The sequence below is a fragment of the Halichoerus grypus genome, chromosome 8, assembly GCF_964656455.1.
Source record: "Halichoerus grypus chromosome 8, mHalGry1.hap1.1, whole genome shotgun sequence".
In the NCBI taxonomy this organism is placed as follows: domain Eukaryota; kingdom Metazoa; phylum Chordata; class Mammalia; order Carnivora; family Phocidae; genus Halichoerus; species Halichoerus grypus.
The window spans coordinates 49,928,347-49,955,475 of NC_135719.1; the positions used below are offsets into that span (position 1 = coordinate 49,928,347).

At 38.1% G+C, this 27,129-nt stretch overlaps 1 protein-coding gene across 14 annotated transcripts in view; it reads left to right on the forward strand.

The window, feature by feature from the left end:
* The window catches only part of CSNK1G1 (casein kinase 1 gamma 1), a 185,877-nt gene that overhangs the window by 99,395 nt on the left and 59,353 nt on the right, over positions 1 to 27,129 (forward strand). For 13 of the 14 annotated variants that reach the window (XR_013450436.1, XR_013450439.1, XR_013450441.1 and 10 more), the window contains 2 exons: positions 4,088 to 4,128; positions 9,305 to 9,374. The exons of the other annotated variant lie outside the window; for it this stretch is intronic. Coding sequence is in view for 6 of the 13 variants with exons in the window: in XM_078079214.1 (XP_077935340.1) it covers positions 4,088 to 4,128; positions 9,305 to 9,374 (111 nt within the window). In the remaining 7 variants the exon portion in view is untranslated. The remainder of the gene's footprint in view (positions 1 to 4,087; positions 4,129 to 9,304; positions 9,375 to 27,129) is intronic. 14 annotated transcript variants of the gene reach the window in all.

Below are 27,129 nucleotides of genomic sequence, written 5' to 3' on the forward strand. Positions count from 1 at the left end.
CTCCCTCATCCAAGCTCCTCTATTAACCTGTTCATATTTCTCTTTTAACTCATCACATTATGTGATTAATTTAATAAGTGAGCCACCTGTGCAAGGCCCTGTGTGAGGAGCTAGAATACAGTCTCTGCAGGGTGAGAACTGAGTGTTAGATGTCTGATATTGCATAGGCTGGGTATTAAATGTTCAAATGCTTTCCCCTACCTTTGGTCTCTTATTTTTCTTTCCTTCTTTTTAAAAAAGATTTATTTATTTTAGAGAGAGAGCACGGAGGGGAGGGGCAGAAGGAGCAGACTCCACGCTAAGCGCAGAGAGCCCGTTGCAGGGCTCGATCTCACAACCCTGAGATCACCATCTGATCTGAAACCAAGAGTCAGAGGCTTAACCAGCTGTTTTGCCCAGGCACCCCTGGTCTCTTATTTTTCTAGGTCATCATTTATGCTTCCTCACAAATGGTTATTCAGAATCACAGATCTGATCATGTCACTACCCTACAAAAACTTTTTGTTTTAAATTTCAAGATGGCATTGAGGATTTTTCTTATGTGGCCCTAACCTTACTTTTCTAGTCTCTTTTGCTACCCTAACCACTCTTTGCCTATTCCTGCTCCATCCTGATCCTCATGATGCAACTTACAGTTCATCTACTCCCAGACCACCCATCATTGTTAGACTATACCATATACTTTGTCGATTTTTTTTGTTTTTTCATACAGTTTCTTTGCCTTGGGATGCCTTTTCCCCTTCTTCATCTATTAAAATTCAACTCATTTTTTTAAGACGCTAGCCGGGAAGTAGACGGGGGGAAGAAAGAAAGAAAAGAATTTCTTCCCTGAGAATTGCCTTCTCTCTTTTCACAGTCCATTAAACTGCCTTTCTCAGTTATTGGTATGTTTTAAATATATATACTTAATAAATACACAGATCAGAATCTAGGTTTATTACTCTTACACTTACACCACCACTTTATTTTACTTAAATGTTGTATCTGTTGAAGATCTGTTACGTTAAGCATGTACTTCAAAGGTTAAGTTAATTCTTTGACAGTAAAGGCATGTTATACTTTAAATGAGTAAGGGGTGAATTTTGGTGCCTCTACCCCCCATAGGAATTCTTACTGTTAAAAAAACTGGCTGGGCAGGGGGTGGGCGGGTGGTGTCCAATTCATAAAGACTCCTAAACATGTTTACAATTTTAAACTTGACCATTTTCCTCTAAGTGATACTAAGTTCTTAGGGTCAGCCTTGTGCCAAAATTGGTTTTGGGTCACAATAATAGTGCTTATACTGTGCCAGGAAGGGCTGTCCTGAAAAATCTTACGCAGTATTGTATCTGGTGTGGGATAAGTCTGTAGCCAAGTTGGAGGTTTTTGTTTTTTTCTTAAAGATTATTTATTTGAGAGCGAGTGTGCGCAAGAATGAGCAGAGGGAAGACCAGAGGGAGAGGAAGAAGCAGACTCTGTACTGAGCATAGAGCCCAATATGGGCTCAATCCCAGGACCCTGGGATCATGACCAGAGCTGAAGGCAGAGGCTTAACACACTGAGCCACCCAGGTGCCGCCCCTGTTTTTGGAGAAAATAAAATTTAATTTTATACATGCAAGGAATCCACACAAATATGAGATGCCCTGCCAAATTGGAGTTTTAATCTGCCTCTATTGTCTGTTTCTACTTCAACTATCCTCTCCAAGTTATTAGTATCTTTCACACAATCTCATCAAATATATTTTTAAAAATGTTTTTGGTGAGAGGATTAATCAGAAACACAAATTAACTTTTAGAAGCTTAATGCAGTTAATATATAGAGAAAAAAATATCTGTTTTCTACTTTTCTTCTTTAAAAAAGTTGTTCATCTTAAAATGGTTTCTTAGGTATTTCTCTGGCAATCTGTGAGTCCTCTTTATTATGTTATTTGCAGACAAAAGTTATTCCTAAATTAGTGTACTCTTTGACACATAAAGGTGCTTGGCAACCTGATAGCAGTATTAAAAATATAATAGTATGGTTTGCAAAGGGCCATCTGTTGTCTAGATCCTGGTTAAAATAGGAACTTATATTGCAAGCAGCATGTTGTTCATTATAAAAACAAACTATAGTATATAAAAATCAGAAAATACTAAGAAACAGTCATTTTAATACCTTAATATACATCTTTCTATGTCCTTTTCCATGCATATATATTCAACTATGTACATATATGTGTGTGTATGTATAAATACAACATTTACTTCTATGTATTATTATTATTATTTTTAAAGATTTTATTTATTTATTTGACAGAGAGAGACACAGCGAGAGAGGGAACACAAGCAGGGGGAGTGGGGGAAGGAGAAGCAGGCTTCCCACCAAGCAGGGAGCCCGATACGGGGCTTGGTCCCAGGACCCTGGGACCATGACCCGAGCCAAAGGCAGACGGCCAATGGCCAACGACTGAGCAACCCAGGCGCCCCTCTATGTATTATTTAAAAAATAATTATACGGGAGCCTGGGTGGCTCAGTCGTTAAGCATCTGCCTTCCGCTCAGGTCATGATCCCAGTGTCCTGGGATCGAGCCCCACATCGGGCTCCCTGCTGAGCGGGAAGCCTGCTTCTCCCTCCCCCACTTCCCCTGATTGTGTTCCCTCTCTCGCTGTGTCTCTCTCTGTCAAATAAATAAATAAAATCTTAAAAAAAAGGGGCACCTGGGTGGCCCAGTCGTTAAGCGTCTGCCTTCGGCTCAGGTCATGATCTCAGGGTCCTGGGATTGAGCCCCACATTGGGCTCCTTGCTCAGTGGGAGGCCTGCTTCTCCCTCTCCCGCTCGCCCTGCTTGTGTTCCTGCTCTTGCTGTGTCTCTCTCTGTCAAATTAAAAAAAAAAAAAGTCTTAAAAAAAAAAGTAATTATACTATATGTGCCAGTTACTTTTCATCAATCAGGTTTGGGGTGTCTTTGAGATGTGCAGAACTTGGTCTTAAGCACCATAGGACATTGAGAGAACAGTTAGATAAAATTCCTACCCTCAAGATATTTATAATCTAGGGCACCTGGGTGGCTCAGTCGTTAAGTGTCTGCCTTTGGCTCAGGTCATGATCCCAGGGTCCTGGGATCGAGCCCCGCATCGGGCTCCCTGCTCGGCAGGAAGCCTGCTTCTCCCTCTCCCACTCCCCTTGCTTGTGTTCCTGCTCTCGCTATCTCTCTGTCAAATAAATAAATAAAGTCTTTAAAAAAAATATTTATAATCTAGCCGATTAAGATAGGACGGATATATAAGAAGTAATGTGAAGTCCAATGCCATAATTAAACACTCAGGAGGAATTAGAATTAGCCTTCAAGAATCAGTAGAGATGGGCAGGTGAGGGTACCCAGCATGGGGTATGGGCTTACCAAGTGGTTAATTGCTGCTTTCATCCTCATCCTCACTCCAGGCACTTACTTTAGATGTCTAGGAGAATATTGATTCCATTTATACAGGTAGAGAAGTTGAGAGGAAAAAATTGTTAATGTTGCAGGAAGAACTTTGAGACGTCTAAGTGTTGTCCATGTGAAGAGCTGTTTTCTCATAAAGAGCTAGAGTTCTGGTGAAGAATCACAACAGCTTTGAGAATCATCTACTTAGATGAGTCTTCCAAAAGGACGATAGGGCAGTAATTGGTTTTATTTCACACTGTCCTTTTTGCCAAGTTGACACTAAATACCATGACAAATAATATACAATCCCCATTTGTTAGTGAGTTTAAAAAATTGAGGGTTTGTGTTTGTTGTGCCAAGAGTTAAAATTTGTGTCTTTGACATTCTGGCATTTCTTGGTTTGCTTCATAGTTTAATAGTTGGGAAATAATAAATAACAAAATGCGTGTGAGAGAGAAAAGAGATTTGTTTTCTTTTTTTAAGTTCTCACGTCTAACTTAAATTTCCAAATTCTCAAGTGGTTTCTATTCTTGTCTTACTGGGTCTCATTATCTCTGTTTAGCTTTTCACTTATAAATCATGTTTCATATATGTGAATAGCGTTGGGAATGTGACCTTTCTCATGACCCTGTAAGCTAAGATTTTGCTTTGCATTTCCCAAAATAAATGTCACTAAAACATATACATTCTGCTTTTCCCATAGGTAAAAATCTCTACACCAATGAATATGTAGCTATCAAACTGGTGAGTAGAATTTATATTTGTGGTAATTATGTTTTGGTGCTCTCATCCCTCACATATCTTTTTACAAGAAATAGTTGTAAGCATTCACAAAAATACTAATTTTTTTTCCCTTTGCATATGATCCCACATAGTCACTTTCCTTCAACCATATATGTAGTGTTACAGTGATGAATCACTGTACACTGTGTAATGCTATATAGTTAGATGATGCTAACTATAGTTTCAGCAACAATGAATCAAAAAATAGTTATTAAAAAATAACGAAGAAAAACAATTGCTAGAAGACTTGTAATTTCGAAGTTTGTGCCTTTCACAGTGCTATTTTAAAAGATAAAACCATTGGAAATTTTATCATTTTCTTTTGCTTGACTATAACTAACCCATTTTTTAAATGTAAGGTATTTATTAATATACTTAGTAGTAGAGAACCAAATCTGATCATCAAATCATTGCCTTAAAAAGCTGTCAAATGTGAAACTCTTGTGGTCAGATTTGAAACAAGAAGTTGGCTTGGTTTTGTCAGTACTAATCTTATGAATAACTGACGTGGTCATTAAAGATAGCATCCTGTTAAAAAAAATATGTTATTTTTGAGGAAGAGTAATTTTAGAAGAAAATTTTGTATGTTATATTTAAGGTCAATACAAAATCATTTCTAGTCATATGAAATATGTCATATGACTAGTTTCTATGATACTGTGTAAATGTTTGTCTTCCTAGTAAGTCTCCCAGGATTTGCAGGCAGTTTGGGGCTTTATTAGTTGGAAGACAGAGGAGTTAATGATTGAAGGAAGTATTTTGTGATAATTGTGATAATGCTGTTCTTTTTTAATGAATTGCACTTACCACATCCACACCTGCTCTGTGTGTGGATTGAACTTGTCAGTTTATAGAAAAGTCAGAGTTGTCTTGTGAAGACAACTATCAGACAGTTACCAGATTGGTTTCTCTACAAAGACATGGATAGGAAGCAGGGCTTAGAGCAGGTAGCTGCTAGGGAACCAAGTGTTTTGTTTGTTGACTTGGAACTCTTGTTGGAGAAATGGAAGCAGGAAGACAGGTAATGCATGTAACAATGCAGGCCAAACATTTTCTCAGATTGAATATCAAAGGATTAACCGTATTTTTTATTTATAGGAATTTGGTTCTGTAAAAGTGTTCCCTAGTTCATCTGCTTTTTTACTTTTTCTGTTTTACTGCTTCAGTAAGTTGGACTAGTAACAGGAAGAAGTAGCTCCTAAAACACTTTAAAATACTGTCTCAATACTGTATCTTTGTTACTGTACTTTTGTTTATCAAGACTTCTCTTGAGGCTTTTTGTTAGGGACAATCTTTTCTATCTAGATTTCTTCTTCCAAGTTCATACTAGTTAACCTCGTTAGATAAGCTAATAACATATTGTTCACATGATGGATCACTGCATTTCACTTATAGTTTATTAAACTTTATTCTACTTTGTATGGCTAAGAGTGAAAGCTAAAAATAGACTTCATGTCATCCAGTATCTCAGGAGCTTATTTGTCTTTCAAAGAAATCTTAAATAAAGGCTTGTCTGTGGGCCTCCTCTCTTGCTGTTGGGCTGTGTTCTCCATGGGAGTTAGGAGGGCAGTAATTGAGCTCTTTTCATTGTAACAGCAAAATTTGCCTTAAGCATTATAGTCCTACAAGGTAGCCGTCTGCTTTTGGTTTAGGATTTCAGACAAACGTGTGTTCCAGAATAACTGATTCTGGCAAATAGCCAGCCCTCTGTGGAAATGTGATCAGCATCTGGCACAGAAATATAAGGAAGCCCTGCTGGTACTGTTTTCCTTCTACTTTGTTTGGATCTTCATTGTGGGCTTTTGTTTCTTAGATTTCTAGGAACCTTTTTAAAAAATCATATACAACATAAAATAGTTTAATGAGCCCTTCCTTTACCCCATCACCAAGATTTCTCAGGTTCTTTTTAACAGAAGTTTTCTAACAATTGTTAAAAAAAAAAAAAATCTCTCCATGCTGCTAATCTTGCTGTCTTCCACAAGACATAGACTCAGTGTTTATAATGTACTTTATTTATAGTGCTTCCAGAAGAGCGCATTGAAGCTCTAATTGTCTGAGCAGGCTTCAACTATATGCTAAAGGAGTTGGCCTAAAGGGTGTAAGTCCTTTCATCTGTGATAAAAATCTCCTCATGTCTGAATATATGTGACCTCTGTGCCCACTTTCAGCCTTGTAACTCTCAAGAGTTTTTGCTTTTTTCTTAATCTGCTAGCTTAGTTACCCAACATCAGATTGAGTATTTCCTATCAAGGTGTCCACTGTGAAGTTTTAGAGTATTATGTTTGAAGAAGGATCTGTGGCTTTTTCATTCATTGCTCCTTGTGGTTTGTCAGAATCCAAAGACTTTCTCCAGAAAAAAAAACCTCCAGAAAGATAAATCTCTGGTTCCATATTAATTTGTTGTCCTGTTTCTGTTTGGATCCTTGTGAATTATTAGGGATTTTTCTGAAGGACAAATTCCATAATTGGCTGCTTTAATGGTGCTACAGTGGAAGATCTAAAGCCAAATGGGAGACTCTCAAGAGTGATCCTTCTCTATTTGAAGACATAAATTAATAAAGAAGTGACTTTACAGTATAATTAGTCTTATGTACTTTTTCTTTTGACTACAAGAATCTTGAGAGGCTTGAAGTTCAACTCTGATGATTGCTGATTTTATAATCAAAGAAGGATATGAGTTCTTTCATGGAGCTCATTAAGGATGTGAACTAGTTCAGCCTGCCTGAATTGATTTAGATAAAACCTTCCTAGCAGCAAAGGGATAGACTGGATAACTTCAAGGAAACTTCTGAATTCTGTGATTTCTGGATTCTATATCTTAAGAAAAATATAGAAAACAAGTGGGTTCACGGATTATCAAGGGAAACTGTGGAATCTCCTTCTTTTGAGCCTATCTTTATAAAAGGACAAGTAACCATTCACTGGAGAAAGGACAGCTTTTTACAGAAATGTTGTTAGGAAAACCAGATATCCATGTGCATTGAAGTTGAACCCTTACTTTACATCATACATAAAAAATTAACTCAAAATGGATCAAAGACCTAAATGTAAGAGCCAAAACTATAAATCTCTTAGAAGAAAACTTAGGGGAAAAGCTTCATGACATTGGATTTGGCAGTGATTTTTTAGATATGACACAAAAAGCGCAAGCAAGAAAAGAGATTAATTGGACTTCATAAAAATTAAAAACTTTTGTATATCAAAGGACTCTGAATACAGTGAAAAGACAACCCATGGAATGGGAGAGAAAATTTAAAAATCATATATCTGATAAAGAATTGTATCTAGAATTTTCCATTTTAACCCATTTTTAAGTGTGCTGCTCTTTGGCATTAAATACATTCACATTGTTGTGCAACCATTGCCACCATCCTTCTCCAGAACTTTTTCATCTTCCTCAACTGAAATTCTGTTCCCATTAAACACTGACTCTCCATCTCCTCCCTCACAGCCGCTAGCAACCACCATTTAACTTTCTGTCTCCGTAAATTGGACTACTCTAGGTACCTCATATCAGTGAATCAATTTGACCCTTTGTGTCTGGCTTAGTTTGCTTAGCGTAGTGTCTTCAAGGTTCATCCACATTGTAGTGTGTGTCCAAATGTCTTTCATTTTCATGGCTGAATAACATTTGTGTGTGTGTGTGTGTGTGTGTGTATGTGTAGCAAAATATAATCACATTTTATTTGTTCATTTGTTGATAGATACTTGGGTCCCTTCCCCCATTTGATTATTGTAAATAATGCTGCTATGAACATGGGCATACGAATATCAGTTTGAGTCCCTGCTTTCAGTTTTTTAGGCATATACCCAGAAGTGGAATTGCTGGATCACATGGTAATTCTATGTTTAGTTTTTTTAGAAACTTCCAAACTGTTTTCCATAATAGCTGTACCATTTCACATCCCCACCAGCAATACACATCCTCATGAACACTTATTTTCTATGGTTTTGATAATAGCTATCCTAATGGGTACATAGATCTACTTTCCAGGGTAATGTTTGATTTTCTTGTTAACTAGCTGCCCAGTATACGGTCAGTTCAGAATAATTAACCAGCCAGTTCTTAAAGTTTGATGTAGAGCAAAATGTGGTAGTTTGGCTGTTTTATCTCCATGGTCTTTAAAAAACACTATTTTTGCAAACTTGAACATCATATTGATTAAAGGTACATATTTTATTTTTTAAGATACATATTTTAATTGCATTTACAATCTTTAATTTTCTTAAGTGTAAAAATAAATATGCATATAATGTTCCTCCAGGATTATTCATAATAATGAAAACTGAAAACAGCCAAAATGTCCGAAAATTATGGTATATGTGTACACACACACACACAGGGGAATACTACAGCTATTAAAATTTATATAAAGCTTTATGGGACACCTGGCTGGCTCAGTCGGTAGAGCATATGACTCTTGATCTCAAGGTCTTGAGTCCAGGCCCCATGTTCGGCGTGGAGCCTCCTTAAAAAAAAAAAAAAATTATATAAAGCTATTTACTGCCATGGGAAGATGTCATCATTATGTTGTTGAATTTAAAGACACAGAAGAAAAATATGGTATGATTTCATTTATTTTAAATATATTTTCAAGTCTATATTATATCTAAATATATGTATAAATATTTGGAAGGACAGTCACCAAAATGTTAATAGTGCTTTTCTTTAAAATGATAGGATCCCAGATTATTTTTAGTCTCTTCCTAATTTTTGTATATTTGAAATTTTTTTCGGAGCATATATCATTTTTCTAAAAATAATACTGTTTATCACCCAAAATTCATAATAAAACAGGCAGGGAATACATGCTGGTCTTTCATTAAAAGGTTTCGCATCTGGTTTCCTAGGAGAATACATTTCAGGAGAATACTTCATGGTGAGGGAGCTATCCTTGAATGATGGCTCATACAGAGTATTTGTACTTAAATATCCATGGAAGGGATTGTATATACTTCAGCTTCATCTTCCCCTAGCTGTGTTTTCAAAGAGAAATTGTGGTAAGAAAATGCTATCATATATGGATATCATCTCTAAAATATTAAGTGGTCTTAGCCCTGGTTTACTTTGAAAACCTAGGAGTGGAAAAATTTTATTTGTCTACATCTGATCACAATTTCTCTTCTTGGGTTTCAGGAACCAATAAAATCACGTGCTCCACAGCTTCATTTAGAGTACAGGTTTTATAAACAGCTCGGCAGTGCAGGTAAGTCAAGTCTGTTTTCTCCATGTGCTTAGTTAGCATATAGCTTAGCTGAAAGCCCAAAAGTATGCAAATTTTCTTGTCTAGTTGACCGTTTTTTTACCAGACCATATATCTCCCCTGCTTGCTGGATAGGTAAATAAACATGGTCAACTAAAGCTACTTGTTCTCTGGTTCCTGGAGGGACAGTTGATTGGGGATCTGTGAGGTGCCATGTGATGTGCCATGCCCACAAATCAGCCTTTTGAATGCTTTTACCCACCTGAAATACACATTGTATGGGGTATTGCTTTTTGGTAGTTTCCTTCTCTTTTCATTCATTTCTTTATACCAAAAGAAAGGAGGAGGATTTGGTAATTTGCAAGCAATATCATATTGAGACTTTATATCCGTTTTAAAGACATACTAAAATACACGTTCCAAAATACCATAAAACTGTCATTTTATCCATTATTCTCTTAATTTGGAAGACCTATCTTATGTTATTGTAATAACCTATGACCTTTGAGGATTTTTTAATTAAATTTATAATTTTTTAAAACATGCCTATTTTTTTTTTACCTAAAAGCTCTAATTTCTGAAATATCTTACCGGCTTCCAGAAAAATGTCTTGACTATGCAAATGTTACCAACGCTAAGGAGGTTGTACCTATAGGATACCTCTTGCTAAAGACAAAATTGTTCAGCACTAGTTTCATTGTTAGACATTAGTCAACATTCCTCTGCTTTATGCTTTCTTCAGTGTGACAGTTTTATGTGAATGACTGAAACATGTTTTTATTTCAAGAACCACTATTGGAGGTACTATTGAAGGAATTTGAGTTTCACTTCCTAGAATATATAGAATTCTATAAGAGCCACACAGTGTTATTCAAGTGGTCTTATATCCCGACTGTGGCAGTAATCAGCCATAGTCATAACCTAGCAAGGCCAAGATAGGCATCTGTCTTTCATTGAACCTAAATGGGTTCTTGCTCACAATAGCCTTTCAGCATATGTGTGTTCATTGATTATATCCTTAAATATGGAATGTTCCAGGCATAGGTTTTAAAATTGGCATAGGATTTAAGATAGGATTTAAGATTGAACCTGAGTTCACAGGACATTTGTGTAACTTGAGTCTTGTCTTCCCAGAACTAAACTTTTGAAGTTGGCTGTTATGTTGTTCCTGTTTTTATAAATTTCAGGGTGACAATTATCACAGCTCATTTATAATAAATATATTTATACATGTTTCACAAATCTAAGGCTCAGGTAAAACATGCTAGATCCAGCCCAACTTAGAAGTTTGAGGGGGCCTGAGTAAGGTGACCAGGCCAGTCTGCAGGATTTCTTCTGTAAGCCCTTCCCAGTAGACCCATCAGATCAGGCCAATCTTCCCTTTTTGATATGTAGCCAAAAATTTCATGAACCTGTTATATAGGAATAGCATCTGTGCTCTTCCGGAATACAGGAGAATATTGCAGATTCTTGAAGTTTTGACATTCTTCATGCAGTGAAAAGGATTAAATGGGGAGACGATTGAAGGAAAGGGGACTTTAAAAAAATTGCCTTTCACTTAAGGCAGGAAGGAAAAGGCAACCTCTGAGACTAGTGGGGATAGCAAGAGCTCTGTTTGAGTGGTCAGGCCAGTTATTGGCCATCATTGGTCTCCATCCCAGTACTTGTGGCAATCGTCTCAAAGTCACAAAGCCTTCTAGATCTTCATGAAGTTCAGTGGTGATTCCTGACTCCTTTTCTGCTTTTTGAGATTGTTAACTGCTCTTAAAAGTAGCTGTGGTGGGTGTCATCTTTGTAATATTTTTGCCTGCAGCTAACAGGGTAGCAACAAGCTTTTCTAAGATAGGAAGAGCTTCAGAAATCTGTTACAATTTCTACCCAGTGTAAGAATTGCTCCTAGGGTTTTCTTAACAAATGATGATCCATCTCTGCTTGACTACTACTAACCATTGAGTTTACTCCTCTTCGAGGAAGTTCAGTGTTGGAAAGCCCAGGGCACTGGAAATTCTTCATATGGGGCCAAAATTTGCCTTTATTACCATGTAGCACAGTTAAGCTCTCTGTTACCAGCTCAGAGGCATCACAGCTGTTATATGCTACCCCCTTCACTCACCCCAACTCCTCTTTCAAGGCAAATGTCTTCAGTTCCTTCACTTTCTGTATATATGTTTTATGGATACTTCACTATCACCACTGTCAAGCATGAGTACATGCTGTCTCACTCTCTTTCTTTCCTTCCCTCTCCCTCCCTCCCTCTCTCTCCTCGTTTTGTTATGTTCCTCTTAAATGAGCCTCATAAAAGAGCACCACTAACTCTGGATGTGGAGTTAGTGGCATTATTATCTTCCTTGGTCTGGATACAATATTGTTATTAATTTAGATTAGCTATCTTAACAACCATTTCACTAGTTGACTTTTATGCTTTTATGGAGTTTTACTCAGCTGAAACCTTTACATCTTTTTTTATACAAGTTGCTGTCAACCCAGACTTTCTGCATTTTGTGGTTATATAATTGATTTTGAACACCTAAACCTCTTAAATGCCATATTGGGATTTTTTTCAATCCTGATTCTGTTCCTGGTGATCATGTATTGAATATTCTTTAATTGTGATTGCATATTCCAACCCCCAGCCCTGCAATGAGACCATAAGCTCTGGAGAACAAGGCTTGTATCTTCTGTTTCCTTATGTCTCAAGGCCCAACATAGTTCATTCACATGATAGGCAGTTAGGAAGTATTTTGGTGAAAGAAAAAAGTTGGGAAGATTTGATAAGCATGCCTTTTTAGATTTTTGCCAAGTTATTAATAAAAATATTTCCTGGGGATGGCCAAAAAAGGAAATTTATTTTCAAAGTAAATCATTTGACAAGAAAGTAGACAAGTTTTCACCATGTCTTACTATAAATATGTGCATGAACACCCAGTCCTTACAAGCATGAACATTTCTCTCCCTATTTTTCTAGAGTGAGTTCCAGCTGCAAATGTGACTCATCAGTAGTTAATATTTAAACAGCCAGAGCTTATATGCCACTCTCTTCAGAACCAAGGTGATGTGGCATTGTAAATAAACTATCTTTCATGCCGAAGGCACACAGTGACCAAAATAATGTAATCATTTTTACTCACTAGTGTTTGTCTGTCATTATTCATCACAGGCCAGTGATTTGCAAAATATTTGGGCATCAATGACAAAGAATACCTAAAAAAAAAAAAAAAGCCCATTGTGACTTAGATTTGTTCAAGGAATTAATCAGTGCTTATAAAATGGATGAGGGGCGCCTAGGTGGCGCAGTTGGTTAAGCGTCCCACTCTTGATTTCAGCTCAGGTCATGATCTTGGGGTTGTGGGATCAAGCCCTGTGTTTGGCTCTGTGCTCAGCACGAAGTCTGCTTGGGTTTGTCTCTCCTCCCTCAGCTCCTCACCCCACCCAACTGGCACTCACACATACACTCTCTCTCTCAAATAAATAAATAAATCTTTTTAAAAAAATGGATGAAGTTTTTTGGGAGGAATGAGTGCTTATGAATTTAAAGAATGGTATTCTGACCAGAGTATGAAACTTTAAATTCCTGAAATAGGAACTTTGTGTTGGCTTGAGAGTATAACCATTTCTTCCTTAAGTACCCAGGTCTTAATCTTTACCTTGGGTTTTTGACCCCCATATTGCCCTGACCATATGATCTGGAAATTCTTACCAGTTCTCTGTCCACAAGAAGATAGAATGGTAGCACTGGATAATTGTGAACATGGTTTAAGTTGGAACTCTTCCTGATTGTCCATTCTTTTTCTTGTTTAATCTCTAACACCTTCCATTCCATTCCATACTGTTCTCTTGTGGACAGTCACATGTCATGCTTCGTTTGCTGATTGTAGCTTTGCCATCAGGAAATTTCAAGACCTGATTATTACTATGACAGTTGATATCTCCAAAATAATCAGGGAAGAAAGAGGGCATTGAGGGCCCTGAAACTGAGAATCACGATCCTCATATTTGTAATAGCTCTCAGTTTTTCTTTTTTCATTCACCATAGAAACTAAATTATAAAATATTAAAGGATATTTTGAAAGGAAATGGTGATCCATGCTCTTAGCACCCTAACTAAGCTACATTTCATTTGAGTATCTCTTCTTTTCATATGCAGACATATTTCATAGTTCTTGGTTCCATGTAACTACGTCTTCTCTCACTTAGCGTTATAATATTTGTCATGATGCTGCAGTCTTCATGTTTCTGATCATTATGTAATAGCCCATCAGCCTCATAGGCCATAATGTAGGCATCTATTTTAATGTGTTGTCAGACATTTAGATTGTTTTTATTTGAGGAAATCATTTCCCCTATTGATTTCTTTTTTTTTTTTTTTTTTTAAGATTTTATTTATTTATGTATTTGAGAAAGAGAGAGAGAGAGAGAAACAGCATGAGAGGGGATATGGTCAGAGGGAGAAGCAGGCTCCCTGCCGAGCTGGGAGCCCGATGTGGGACTCGATCCCAGGACCCTGGGATCATGACCTGAGCCGAAGGCAGTCGCTTAACCAACTGAGCCACCCAGGCGCCCTCCCCTATTGATTTCTGATATCCCAATATTATAACTCAAAACTTGTATTTGTTCTCCCATTTGCCCCCATATGGTGGTGATTTTCAAGTGTTTAAAGAGCTGGTAAGTGGTAGGTTAGGTTTATTCCAAATGATTTAAAACAAAAATTATTGAAAGAAACTATAGGAAGGATACATTCTAGCTTTGTATAACAATTAGAACAGAATGAAAATAAATGTCATCCATATAGATCTGAATAAATAAATGATGGTATATTTATACTGTGGAATTAGCTATTAAAAAGAAGGTAGAGGGGTGCCTGGCTGGTTCAGTTGGTTGAGCGTCTGCCTTTGGCTCAGGTCATGATCCCAGGGTCCTGGGATTGAGCCCTGAGTCGAGTCGAGCTCCCTGCTCAGCGGGGAGTCTCCTTCCCCCTCTCCCTCTGCCTCTCTCCCAGCTTGTACTCTCTCTTTCTCTCAAATAAATAAATAAAATCTTTAATAGATAAATATAAAACAAAAAGAAGATAGAGCCCTATGTATTGATATGGAAAGATGCCCCAATATGTTTAAGTGAAAAGGTTTACAAAACAATATATTGTCATATTTGTATAGTATAAGAAATACATATAGGGGTGCCTGGGTGGCTCAGTCGGTTAAGCGGCTGCCTTCGGCTCAAGTCATGATCCTGGGATCGAGCCCCACGTCCGGCTCCCTGCTCAGCAGAGAGCCTGCTTCTCCCTCTCCCTCTGCCTGCTGTTCTGCCTACTTGTGCTCTCTATCTCTGTCAAATAATAAATAAAATCTAAAAAAAAAAAAAAAGAAATACATATATAATACAGGTATGTCTACATGAGCATAGAAAGAATCTGATTGGATATACAAAAAATTTAATAATGGTTACCTTTGAAGAGTATGATTAGAAATGGGAAGTGGTGGCACTCTTTTTACATTAATCCTTTAGTATTTTTGCATTTTTTTTGCCCTGATCATGTATTATTATTATTATTATTAGAACAAGTAGTTTTTTAAAAGACTACAGCAGTGGATTTATGGTCTCCCTCCTTCCTCTTACATTACCATGCAACCTGTTTATGTCCCCATTTATCTTGATCCATGTGTTAATAACAGTTTCAGGCATAAGTTCAACAAGTGATAATAATGTGCCGCAATATCTTATTTCCTTTCTTTCCAAACACCTTCTTGTAGGAAGAAAAACAAATTATGAACTGGAATAAGCTGTCTTATACAGTAGGATTTCCTGTCTTTTAGGGGAAGGACAGTTTTCAGGCAGCAGTTGAATGGTTATGCATTCTGGATGTTGTGAGGGAGATTTGTGCATGGGGTAGAAAGTTAGAATACATGACTTTTTAAAGAACTATTTGAACCCTAAGGTTGAATACAAAATTTTTAAAAACCACATGTCACTGTACAAGAAAACATCCCAGTGCAGGTATTTTATACTTGGTATCTTCCTCAGTTTCAGAAGACATAAAATTATTTTTTTAAGTTAATTACATTATAAATTAACCCTGGCAAAGTGGACTTGCATTGACCAAGTGAATCAAAGTGGGAAAATTGTCTAGTGTTTTCACATAATTGGATGGCTGGGGGTGGGTTAGATTTTTATTTGCGTATTGTGGTTGAACCCATTGCATCTGAGATTATTGGAGAATTTCCAAAGTTATTACAAAGAAAAACAAGATTTTTTAAATGTGAAACTGCAACTATATGTAAGGACTATGAAAAAGTATTCTTCTTTTCCTCACTGTTGGAAAATACTTTGTTCGGTTTTGTCTTATTTTTGTTTCATTCCTTCTTAAATCACTGTGTTCTGATTTTTCAAAGTACAAAGGCCTTTGGCATTGAGCACAATTGTGCTTTTCTTTTCATATGTAGTTTCTATAGATTGTTCTGAATATATAAGAGTAGGAGTCAGGGTTTAAAGATCTACTCTGGATTCCCTGGAACTTGCTTGCCCTCCTATTTGCTTTAGTATTTGTTTGGTACAATGGGCCAGCATGAAAGAGAGAACAGCAGTATTTAATCATAGTAATTAAAGACTGTAAGCTTTGCAGTCAGCAGGTGAAAGTAACCATCTTTCTTACTTTCTTTTCATTTTTTTGTTAGTCATCAGTGTTGTGTTAATTGTGTTATAGTCACTATGGGTAAGTCCCAAACTCATTTTCTTGTTTAAGGGATTGTTTTTAGCTTTCCCTGCACTCTCAGGGTCCTTTTACTTCAGAGAGTATATACATCATCAATTTTAAAATTTCCCAGCCCACTAACCCTTTATCCAGTACACCTCCCACTTTTGCTGGGTATCCTAACACAAAGGAATAGGACTTGGTGGATGATAGGTTTGAGGCAGAGATGGGCAAAACCAGAGGCCTAAACAGGAGGCCTAAACGTAAGAGGCGGGACAGTATGAGCCTGAAGGTTCATAGCTACATATGGACTGGCCACATGGTAAAGGCCTAGTATATGTTTGGTAAATAAATAAAAGATGAATAAACCAGAACCAAGCATGGCAGCAGGAGAGAAAGGGAGGGGGAGGGAATGCATAAGCAAGCACAGGAACAAATGAAAGAGGATAGCGGGAGGGAGGAATAGGCAAAGGGCGAGAAAATAGGATTCTAGATAGAGAAATGAGAATGCAAGTAGATAAGATACGGTGGAGGCCTCTGACTTAGCCAGAAGGAAGTATAAAGTTGCCTTCTCTTAATTGTTCTGAGTTAACAGTTTCTTGGGAACAGTGGTTTGGAATGATAACTTTGGCCTTTTTAGTGAAAGTACTAGAGTAGGTTATAGTAAATTCTCACCATTTCACTTGGTATTTGGAAAGGCCTCAGTGTAATACAGACAGACACTACAATGATCTTTCGCTTCTGGAGCCTTCTTAAATTGTACTGAGAGATCTTAAAGGAAGTGGAGGAACTCCTCTTGCTCTGGTTAAATGCTTAATTCCATTTCTACCCAGCAACTTGCCTGGGAAAAGTTCTCAGGGACTCTGGGAATAAATGTCATGTCATAGTTGATCTAAGCCTGAGCTGCCATGGCCTGGCTTTTCAACAGCTATTCTAATCTGCTAATGATCATTCTATTTTGGATATTTTGTAAAGGAGATGCTAATCCTCAAATTTAAAAAGACAGCAAGATACTGAAATTTCACAATGTAACAAAGCCCAGGCAAAATCTTTTAGGCAGAGAAAGTAAGTAAACTTAAGTATCCAGTAGGTACTTCATATGGTTATTTCATTTGTCCCATTTTTGAGCACAGGGAGTTTATTAACTTGCTTACCTAGGGTCACACAGTAGGCAAACCTGAGCTAGGAATGGTTTTTTTTTTTTTTTTAATTTTTATTTATTTTTTAAAAGATTTTATTTATTTATTTGACAGAGAGAGCACAAGCAGGCAGAGCGACAGGCAGAGGGAGAAGCAGGCTCCCCGCTGAGCAGGGAGCCCGACTCAGGGCTCGATCCCAGGACCCTGGGATCATGACCTGAGCCGAAGGCAGACACTTAACGAACTGAGCCACCCAGGTGCCCCTAGGAATGTGTTTAATACAGATTTTTTTCTTGTGTATATACATACACATTTCCCCAGCAGATGCCTGGGGCCTTCCACCCATTATCCCTTACCTAATTATGATAGAGTGGTAGAAGATAGTCCTAGTGGGGCACTTGGGTGGCTCAGTCATTAAGCATCTGCCTTCGGCTCACATCATGGTCCTGGTGTCCTGGGATCGGGCCCTGCATCGGGCTCCCTGCTGGGCAGGAAGCCTGCTTCTCCCTTTCCCACTCCCCCTGCTTGTGTTCCCTCTCTCGCTGTGTCTCTCTGTCAAATAAATAAATAATCTTTAAAAAAAAAAAAAGAAGGTAGTCCTAGAAGTGTTTAATTAAGCAAAGGCCCAGAACTTACCCCCAGTGAAAAAGTAGGATTTCCTGTTTCACATGGTACCCTCAAACTTTATGCTTTAGAAGGCTGCCTTTGTTACCTCCAAAACCTTTTATGGCCTTGGGCAACTAGGTTTTGAGATATTTCTTTCCAAAGTAAATTAATCATTTATGTTGAATACACATGCCATGGATACAACTGAGAAGCTCAGAGCTACCCTGTGGAATCCACTTTACCCACTGAAACCTTTATGCTGTGAATAAAAACAGTGTCCATAGAGCTGATCAGACTTTGCAATTTTGAAATTTCTGGGAGGGAATGGCTTCATATGTCATCAAACAAGGTAGGAGGTGCTGGTTGGTACTAGAAAAAGCTTTGAATGTAGGCAACTGTTAAATTAACAGGAATGTGGGGCGCCTGGGTGGCTCAGTTGGTTAAGCGACTGCCTTCGGCTCAGGTCATGATCCTGGAGTCCCGGGATCGAGTCCCGCATCGGGCTTCCTGCTCAGCAGGGAGTCTGCTTCTCCCTCTGACCCTCCTCCCTCTCATATGCTCTCTCTCTCTCATTCTCACTCTCTCAAATAAATAAATAAAATCTTTAAAAAAAAAAAAAAATTAACAGGAATGTAGTTCTCCTACAGAGAATAAAGCATAGATCTGAAGAAAATTATCAGAAAGTGTGAGATTAACAAAACCTTCCTATAATGTTGTGAACTTCCTTAGGAGTATATTATAAACAAGCTGGGCAAACACAGGAAAATTAAAAATAAGAACAGCTGAGGAGATACTACAAAGATGGGAATTTTACTTAAAATAGAAGTGAATCATGTAACAAGAGTAGCTGTGAACAAGTAACATACCTCAACGGAGCACTTAAGGAATTTAGAAGAAACTTTTTGGTCTCTAGTTGGGTAGAAAGTTTTCATAAGAGAAGAAAGGACGAAATAGTGGATTTGGTAAGAGAAAGTGAAATCTGGACCTTTCTTGCCATGTATGTTTTGCAGAAGTCTCTCTTCCAGAGGTATTGTAGAGGGAGGAGACACATACCACTAAATTCGGGGAAAACTGATCTTAATGCGTATAAATGGGCAGCTTCGAAATTACATTTGGAGGACCATAGAGTTTTAGACATCTACCATCTCCATAGGCAATGCAAATAAGTGGAGACAGCTAAGAATTGCAACAACGAGTAAAGTTTAGCCCAGTTTTTCCCATTTTTTTGTTTTGTTTTGTTTTTTTGTGTGTTTTTTTAAAATATTTATTTGAGAGAGAGAGAGAGAGAGTGAGCACTTACGCACTGGGGGAGGGCAGAGGGACAGGGAGAGAGAAACACAAGCAGACTCCTTGCTGAGCGTGGAGCCTCATGGTGGGCTCCATCCCACGACCCATGAGATCACAACCTGAGCCAAAACCAAGAGTCAGACGCATGACTGACTGTGCCCCTACCCACTGTTTTTTTGACTCCACACTAACCATGTGCCCCTGCTGTGCCTCAGTCTCCTTAGGCATATGACAGGAAAACCTGTTTCTTACAGTTTGCAGACCTGCTGGGGTTGAATGAGGTAATGTCTGTAAAGGCCTTGAATTCTTAAGGGAAATGTGCTATATAAATACAAGGCAGTTATTGTTTTACATTGAAACTGAAGATCTGACTTTCCTATTGAAATGGAAATATCCTATTAACGTTTCTCGTAGCTTTTAAAAATCTCAGAATGAAGAGATAACAGTTTCATCTTTGAAGAATTTTTGATGGATTCTCAAGCAGTAGCAACTTCATATTTCCCAGTCCTTCTGATTCAGTAGAGCAGAATTCCAGCGACGGTGAACCCATCACATCTGTGATCTTGAGGGTAGTGTCTGTTTCTTTCAGAGGAGCTGAACATGGTCATACTGAAATTCAGTTACCTTCACTTAAGCCTCCTTGGTGAGAACAAGCACTTCTACTTGCACAACTCTGCAGCCTTTCATACCAGTTTGGAGGGGACACTTGGCCACAAGGGTCTTGTAATACCTGGGAAGAGAACCCCAGGAAAAAAAAGATCACATTACGATACCTGTTTTTGTTCTGTAAAACCAAATTGAAACTCTTAGGCAAGAACCAGGCCAACTGGTTCAGTTAATGTTTGGTCCTTATCATAACTGGATACATTTATGAATTTGCAAAGGAAGTGGTATTCCCAGTGCTAAACTAGGGAAACATCACAAGGCAGGTTTATTATAGGGTCTGTAGGACATTAGTGAATATCAGTGCCCGTAGAAAAGGAAGGATACATATAATTGGGCTCCCTCCTGCCTCCAGTTTGGAAAATGCGATTTCTTATGAAGCCAGATAGTATAAAGGAACAGATGGTAAATACTTGAGGCTTCGCGGGCCATCAGTCTCTCTTGTAACTATTCATCTCTTTTTCCCGTAGCACAGAATCAGCCATAAATAATAAGTAAATGAATGGCGCTGTATTCCAATAAAGCTCTGTTCATGGACACTGAAATTAGAAAAATTTTTAAAAGATTTTATTTATGTATTTGAGAGAGAGAGAGAGCGTGCAAGCAGGGGGAGGGGGAGAGGGAAGCAGACTCCCCCCTGAGCAGGGAGGCCGATGCAGGGCTCGTTCCCAGGACCCTGAAATCACGACCTGAGCCAAAGTCAGATGCTTAACTGACTGAGCCACTCAGGTGCCCCTGAAATTAGAATTTTATGTAGTTTTTGTGTATCAGAAAATATCAGTCTTTAAATTTTTATGTTTCAAATATTTAAAAATGTAGAAACCATACTTAGTTCTCTAATCATTCAAAAGTATCCAGGCCAGGTTATATGTAACCTATGGGCTTAGTTTGCTGATCCATGTTCTAGCGTGGCAGTGACCAGAACTTCTTACTCCTTTTTATCACTCCATTCAGTTTGCAGAATATAGAAATAACCTCAAAGAATTCTAGGCCACCCTGAGGCACTGTAATGAGGGCACTTAGAGCTGTATCTCTCTCACTCTGTGGATTTTTCACAGTGTAATATGCTGCTGGGTTGTGAGCTTTTTAAGGGCAAGAAACATTTTTTATTCATTATAGTATCACTTGCATATCACTTGATCTAAAGGAGAGGCTCAACAAATGTCTGTTAAATTGATGAAATCTCAGTATATAAGCTCTTTGAACAGTATTCAACTGGCAGTGCAATCACCAATTTAAGTTGAAGTTTCTTTCCTTCATGCGTACTGTCCTCTTCAAACTCAGCCTCTTCTTTATTTGCTTGTGCCAGTAATTATTAACTGTGTTAAGGAAGCAGAGGAGAGATATGAATGAGTAACTGAAGATATTAGAATGAAGTCCCCCAAATTATTTCTGCAAATATTTGGTATATAGTTAGAGACATTTATATTCATTACTACCTACAAACAGAGTATCCAAGAACTCTATGGTAAAAGTTTTGGAATTGAAGCCCATGGAAAGTAGGAATTATGTGCAGTTCTCATCAGTATAGTGGCTATAGCATTGCAAGTCTGCAGACATAAACGGCCCAGCAGCAGCTAGAGAATTATTTGGACACAATCACATTGAACCAGTGGTCATATCTTGTCAACTTTTTCTTGGCTCCACTTTCAACAGGTACAGTTCAGAAAAGACAGCCTAGATCTCTTAACTCTGCTACCTAAAAAAGAAAGTAACTTTAGAGGATGAATTTGCAATTATCTATGCAGAGCTTGCCCAAAGGAAGAGAAAGTTTTTCACTTAAAAAATTATTTTGTAAGTTCTGGAGAAAGCTAATATCACTGAAGGTTTAGAAAAATATTTAAAAGAGGGGCGCCTGGGTAGCTCAGTCAATTAAGCATCCGACTCTTGGTTTTGGCTCAGGTCATGATCTCAGGGTTGTGAGATCAAATTCCGAGTCAGGCTCCGTGCTCAACACAGAGTCTGCTTGAGATTCTTTCCCCTCCTTTTCTCTCCCCCTCTGTTCCTTCCTGCATGTGTGTGTGTGCTCTCTCTCTCTCTCAAATAAATAAATTAAATCTTAAAAAAAATTTTTTAAATAGAAAAATGTATAAAAGAAAAAAGTTTTGGTCACTGCCATGCTGAGTCTCTCTATTCACAGCTACTATTACTATATATATTTCCTTAGTCTTTTTTATGTATATATTTTTCATTAAAACTTCTTTGATTTAAAGATAAGTGTTTATAAAGTGGGAAGGAATAAATTTCAAACTGCTGAGTTTCTTTTAGCCTTATTTTTTTAAATTTTAATTGTAGCATAGTTAACAGTGTTGTATTAGTTTTAGGTGTACAATATGGTGACTGAACAATTCTATGCATTACTCAGTGCTCATCATCTTAATTCCCATCAACTATTTCACCCATCCCCCACCCACCTTCCCTCTGGTAACCTTCTGTTTGTTCTCTAGAGTTAAGAGTCTGTTTCTTGGTTTGTCTCTATTTCTGCTTTGTTCTTTTGTTTCTTAAATTCCACATAGGAGTGAAATCATGTGGTATTTGTCTTTCTCTGACTAACTTATTTCACTAGCTTTATTATTTAATATAGATTTAAGAGATGAGATACTAAAGGGGTGAAATGAATTAAATATCAAGTTGAATATTATGATTGAAAAATAATTCTGGGGCACCTGGTGGGCTCAGTCAGTAGAGCATGAGACTCTTGATCTCAGGGTTTTGAGTTTGAGCCCCATGTTGGGTGTAGAGATTACTTAAAAAAAATAAATAAAAATTTTAGAAAAATAATTGTAATACTGAAAAGAGTTCTAGGGAGATAAAACATGTTAGAGAATAAGTTGGCGGGGGCTAATCTGTGTGCTAGTTTGCTTAGTTCCTGTATGGTGACACTGTTACTTTGGGGACTTAGTACCTAATTTGAGGCTGTAGACTTTGCTCAAAATCCTAAATTACCTCTTATTTCAGTTCACTTAGTGAAGATAGTCAAATAACTAGATGACCATCAGCTGTCACAGATCACATCTAACTACCAGTTTCTAGGTATCTTATTTAAAATGCTAGGATTTCAGGACCACCTGGGTGACTCAGTCAGTTAAGCATCATGATCTCAGGGTCCTGGGATGGAGCTCCGCGTTGGGCTCCTTGCTCAGTGGGGAGCCTGCTTCTCCCTCTCCTTCTGCCTGCCACTCCCCCTGCTTGTGTTCTCTCTGTCAAATAAATAAATAAAATCTTAAATAAATAAAACGCTTCAAGGGTGACAGTTTTTCTAAGGAAACGAACTGTTAAAAACAGAGGAGTCACATGTGAGGTTAGGAGCTAAAGTTAGCACACAGGTGAAAATCACACACCATCAAAGTTAGCCTTGAAAAATCCCTTAAATTGCCTGTAGAGTGTATAGTCCAGTTGGATTTGTGTATCTGATCATGGTCAGTAAGTATGTATTGCAGAGTATGGATATATAGTATATACAGTGCTTCATCTGCAAAATATTTAATGGTAGTTTTTAATTTAAACTTTGGCTAAATATGTATCATTAAATTTGAGTAAATAAATGTGGTTCTTATGCCATTCCACATTCCACTCTTTCTTCATTTTACTAATTTTTATGAAAGGCTTGACCTAGCAACTGTGCTAGCTGTTTGCTTCTCTGTTTTCTACCTGTAAGTTCCCTAAGGGCAGAGTCTGTGTCTTTTTATTTTTTCGCTCCCTAATGCATCTAGTATAGTGTTTTGCACATAGTGAGTGTTTAGGAAATGATGGTTAAAGAGGAGGAAAATGAGCAGTTATGTGTGTGTGTTGGTCAATACTATTTTGATTACCATTAACAGAGTCTATTCCAGTTAGCTTAGATCCGGAAGGAAGATTTACTGGAAGATCACAGGGGTGGGTCTTGGAACTAAGGAAGGAAATATTATACAGGTTTCACTAGGGATTGGTACAAAGTACTTGAAAGCCTCTAGAAACCAGGACAACTACTCTTTGTCTCTGGCTTTCTGTCCAACTCTTCTGGACTCTGACACTTTATTTGACTCTCCTGCTTAGGGCCATAAAGTCTCTTGCCTCAGTGTCTGCTAGCCCTCTTCATTTTACCAGCTCTTCCACATTACCAGCTTTCTCTGCTCCTCCTTACATTTGGTAGAAAAGAGGCCTTTCACGCAGCCCCTGTTGATTTAAGTCCCAGCAGAGATAGACTGTAGCCCTGTGTCCCAATTGCAAGTTCCTCGGTAAGGAACCAGCTAACTCAGCTTGGAACAGTTTTCCAGTCCTGGCCTAGATGCCTTATTCGGGGGGCACAGAATCATGTAGACTCCACCATTCCACAGAGAGAAGGTTCTTTAAGAATGTAGCTTCAGAACTGGGGAAAAAACAGTTGACAGTGTGATTAGGGTGAGTTTAGAGATCATACTTTTCTTTCTCTTCATTGAACACTCGCTAAAGAAGCAAACGTTTTGCCTTAAGACATTTCAACATCTTGAGATTCTGTAAGTAGGGAGTCTGAAGACAGCAACTGTGTGTTGTCCTGGCATAGGGCAGTTCGTATTCCCAGAAAGAGAACTGCCTCTTTCACAATTAATTGTGTCTGTGTTTATTGTACTTATCATACTCTTATTGGAAAAGAGTAATCCTAGGAGGGAAATCTGCTTTGGGCCTTTGTTAACAGAGGCAGACCTTCTTATGCTTTGAGGTGGTCTGGAATGATGAATTTAAATTTAAAGCCACATCTGCCCAACTTAAGGACCTGCTCCTTTCAATGTGAGTGGCTCCTTTCAGCATGAGTGTTTTACTTATTTGAAATAAGTTAACATTAGGGCAGTAGCAGAGCCTCATATTAAAAACAAACGGAAAAGTCCTGTCCATTGGGTAAAGAGGTGAGGGGGTGTTTGAAAATATCTGAGCCTCTGAATTTACTTTGCAGAAGGAGCAACCCCAGTGTCACTGTTGTTCCTCTGAGGGAGCAGAACCTAAATATAAAAGTATCCTTGAGTTGGTGACTCAGCAGCAGGAACCTGAGATTGGTATATGAGAAGCATCCCCGTCTCACAGTGTATGGAATGAGCTTTAGACAAGGAAACATGTGGTGTGGTCATCATCTTTTCCTTTTAAAGTGTGTATTTGCATGGGTGTATGTTTCCAAATCTACCTTCATTGTCTAGAACACATTTTATTTTATTTTATTTATTTATTTTTTAAGATTTTATTTACTTACTTGACAGAGAGAGAGGGAACACAAGCAGGGGAGTGGGAGAGGAAGAAGCAGGCTTCCCGCCAAGCAGGAGCCCGATGCGGGGCTCGATCCCAGGACCCTGGGATCATGACCCGAGCCGAAGGCAGTCGCTTAACGACTGAGCCACCCAGGTGCCCCTAGAAAACATTTTAAAAGGACATTTAAATACTTTCCTTGATGTTACAGCATAAGTCCAATCTGTGGCTCATGCTTAATTTTATGAAGAAAAAGTAGAAAGGGTTGTTTTCGTGTACTGGGCTTGGAAGGGTGTAATTCACATACTTAGTACTAATAATTGCTAGTCTTTAATGGAGCTAACTTACTGCTGACAGTTCTATGAATTTCTGTTCATTCTTCCAAGGATCATGACCTAAAGTTTTATTAACTAGCCTCACTAGTTAGCCAAACAAAGGGAACAAAGGAAACTGATATTTCTGAGGCCCAGCATTTGGTACACTTCTGGACTAGGATAAATTGTATTGTTGTGTGTCCTTTGTGTGTATTTTTCATAGTTTGGAGCATTGGGACAATTCTCATATTATGGCTAACAGTATGCTCTGTGGTATAGTGAAAAATAATCAGAAAAGTTCGTATGTAATGCTGTAAGAGACTTGCTTATCTTTTAGAGTCAAACCCCATGTGGCCCTTCTTTGCCCCTTAACACTCTCAAATAGCTCTAAGTCACATGAAGCATATTGAGTAATTACCTTTAATTACATACATAAAATTTGTCCCTCTCCCTCCTGGGGCAGGGGACATCTATTTTAAACATTTTACTGGTGAAGACTTGTTGTGCAAATAATTTCTTTAATTGCAAGCAGAGTGTTGTGGGTTTATTATAGAAATCGGCCTGCATACCACATCACAGTAACACAGAGTACTAACACCTTTCGGTGCATTGTTTTGTAAAGTGCAGAACTGCTAGAGATATTTGCTCAGTCTGAACAGACTTTGTTACTTGGATTTTGTCTTCTTTTAAGGGACTTCATGAAAAATAGAAGGCAGGGTTCCAAAAATAGACCAAGTAACTTAAATGTAAGTGGAATGGGCTGGAGAATTGTGATTAGTTGTAGAAAACTGGTATAGTGCTTATATGGGTGAAGGTTGGGGAAAAGTCAATCACCAAAGCCTGTCAGCGGGAGCTTGCTTATAAAATGACCCAGAACCTGAAGTTTCTGATGCCATTTTCTCCTTTCATCTAGTTCATACTTTATGTGTCTGTCTTTATTCACACCTAACTATGTACCTGCATGTTTCTCTTCCTTCGGTGTCCTCATGGCCATTCTTCAGTCATTGAGAATGATTTAATGATTGCCCATAGAGAATGCTTTTTTAAGGAGGGCAAAGGCAGGAGAAGTTTCAGTCCAAACCAAGGGCTAGAGTAAACTCAGTGACCATCATAAGACTGACCACAGCCCTCAGACCCTCTCCGCTCCTCAGTTTGTCAAGGTTAATCATTAAGAAGGAAGATAACATTTTGCAGCATCCTCAAAGCTGTGGAGTACTATGGAATCAAAGAGATGAGTCCCTGAAGTGAATTATTCCTTTGAGTTATGAGAAGGTGGAAGCATTATCTACTGTTTTGTGTTAAAACTGAATAAATTACTTTCCAGTGTCTGTCAGTGTCATTGGTGAGAGAGAATATTTTCTTTAAGTTCCAATAACAGACCACATAAAGATAGGTAAGTCCTTGCACCTCCTTTCAAAATAGTAATCCAATTGCTAATTAAGCCCTTTAGTATTTGTAGAATAATACTTATAATAAGCATGCTTAAGACAAAAGCCATCAAAAAACCCCAATTTTTAACATTTGTGACCAATTATATTGTCATCTTCTTTGAACAACTTGTAATCAAGTAATTTATATTCCTCCCACTTAAAAGAAGAATTTGTCAGCTCTGTACACCTCTATACTCTTGTGCTTTCAACAGTCTGACACAATTTTAATATTCCCCTACTTTTTCCTCTTTTTTTTTTTTTTTAAGATTTATTTATTTATTTCAGGGAGACAGAGCGGGAGGAGGGGGTTGGGGGGGAGGAAGGGGCAGAGGGAGTCCCAAGCAGACTCCACACTGACTGCAGAGTCGGAGATGGGGCTTGATCCCATACCCCAAGATCACAACCCCAGCCGAAACCAAGAGTCAGATACCCAACCGACTG